The sequence below is a fragment of the Limulus polyphemus genome, unplaced genomic scaffold (assembly GCF_000517525.1).
Source record: "Limulus polyphemus unplaced genomic scaffold, Limulus_polyphemus-2.1.2 Scaffold11668, whole genome shotgun sequence".
In the NCBI taxonomy this organism is placed as follows: domain Eukaryota; kingdom Metazoa; phylum Arthropoda; class Merostomata; order Xiphosura; family Limulidae; genus Limulus; species Limulus polyphemus.
In genome coordinates this window covers 1,726-3,200 of record NW_013677278.1, presented here as the reverse complement: position 1 = coordinate 3,200, position 1,475 = coordinate 1,726, and the positions used below count along the sequence as shown (strand labels likewise).

General features: G+C 38.7%; 1 protein-coding gene across 1 annotated transcript in view; it reads left to right on the top strand.

Moving 5' to 3' along the window:
* LOC106476810 (ephrin type-B receptor 1-like) overlaps window positions 1-850 on the top strand; it is a gene marked incomplete at its 3' end in the record, with an annotated part of 4,544 nt that extends 3,694 nt beyond the window's left edge. The window contains exon 2 of the mRNA XM_013937434.1: window positions 190-850. Within this exon, the coding sequence (XP_013792888.1) occupies window positions 190-850 (661 nt within the window). The remainder of the gene's footprint in view (window positions 1-189) is intronic.
* Window positions 851-1,475: the final 625 nt, after the last annotated feature.

Sequence of the window (1,475 nt, the reverse complement as noted above, 5' to 3'; positions counted from 1 at the left end):
CCACCTGGCCATGCCGGGCCAACCTGCATAAGTTGTCGGGATTGTTTCTAAACTATCAGTGAATTTAAATACCAAGTATAAAAATATTTCTAAAGTTTAAATGCTGTCTTAATCGTATGAGTAGATGATGTATAATGCTCGTGGATATGGCTTACAAAATCTGATTGTCTTTTATGTTTTCTTTGTCAGTGGGTGGAAGAAAGCTTCACCAATTTTGAGCAAGGAATTAACTGGAGATCCTTCGTGGTATGTGACGTAGCGTACAGTAACGTGAATAACTGGCTCTGGACACCATTTGTGGAGCGAAGGGAGGCCAGTAGAATATACATCGAGATCAAGTTCAGTATGAGGGACTGCAATCTGTTCCCTGGAATGGCGCTTTCTTGCAAAGAAACTTTTTCTCTTCTTTACTATGAGTTTGATGCAGCGACTAAGGAGCCCCCACCGTGGGAACCAGACTCCTATAAGCTCGTGGACCGTATCGCAGCAGACGAAGGTCGTTTCACTTCCACCAGTGAGGTCATCATCAATACCGAAATTCGCAGTGTTCCAGTCACAAAAAAGGGGGTGTATTTCGCCTTCCGCGACCAGGGGGCTTGTTTATCGCTGATAGCCATCAAAGTTTACTACATGATTTGCCCAAATATCACAGTCAACTTCGCCTTCTTTCCAGACAGCCCCACAGGTCGAGAGGTTACAGAGATCTTGGAGGTGGAAGGTCAGTGTGAACCAAACTCTGATATCGTGGACCAGCCCAAGATGCTCTGTAAAGGAGACGGAAACTGGACACTGCCCTCTGGTGGATGCAAATGCAAAGCCGGGTATGAACCGATGAACCAGAATTGTCAAGGTAACTAATAATTTAGTTTTGTAGTCTTAAACTCTCATCTTGGTTTCTGTCACGGCATTTCTACGTTTACGTCTCTGTTCAAAGTGTAAGATAGATATAAAGATGAATGTGAAATTATAAAATTACCACAATAGCGGTCTGATATTATTTCAGTTAATCAAAGTGAACTTAGAACTTGTTTAACACTTTATAAATCAAGTAAACAGAAACATCTAGTGAATTAACCAATTGAATAGAAACATTTAGTGAATTAACCAATTGAACAGAAACGTCTACTGAATTAACCAATTGAACAGAAACATCTAGTGAATTAACCAATTGAACAGAAACGTCTACTGAATTAACCAATTGAACAGAAACATCTAGTGAATTGACCAATTTAATAGAAACATCTAGTGAATTAACCAATTGAACAGAAACATCTAGTGAATTAACCAATTGAATAGAAACATCTAGTGAATTAACCAATTGAACAGAAACATCTAGTGAATTAACCAATTCAAGAGCAACATCTAGTGAATTAACCAATTGAACAGAAACATCTAGTGAATTAACCAATTGAACAGAAACATCTAGTGAATTAACCAATTGAATAGAAACATCTAGTGAATTGACCAGTTGAACA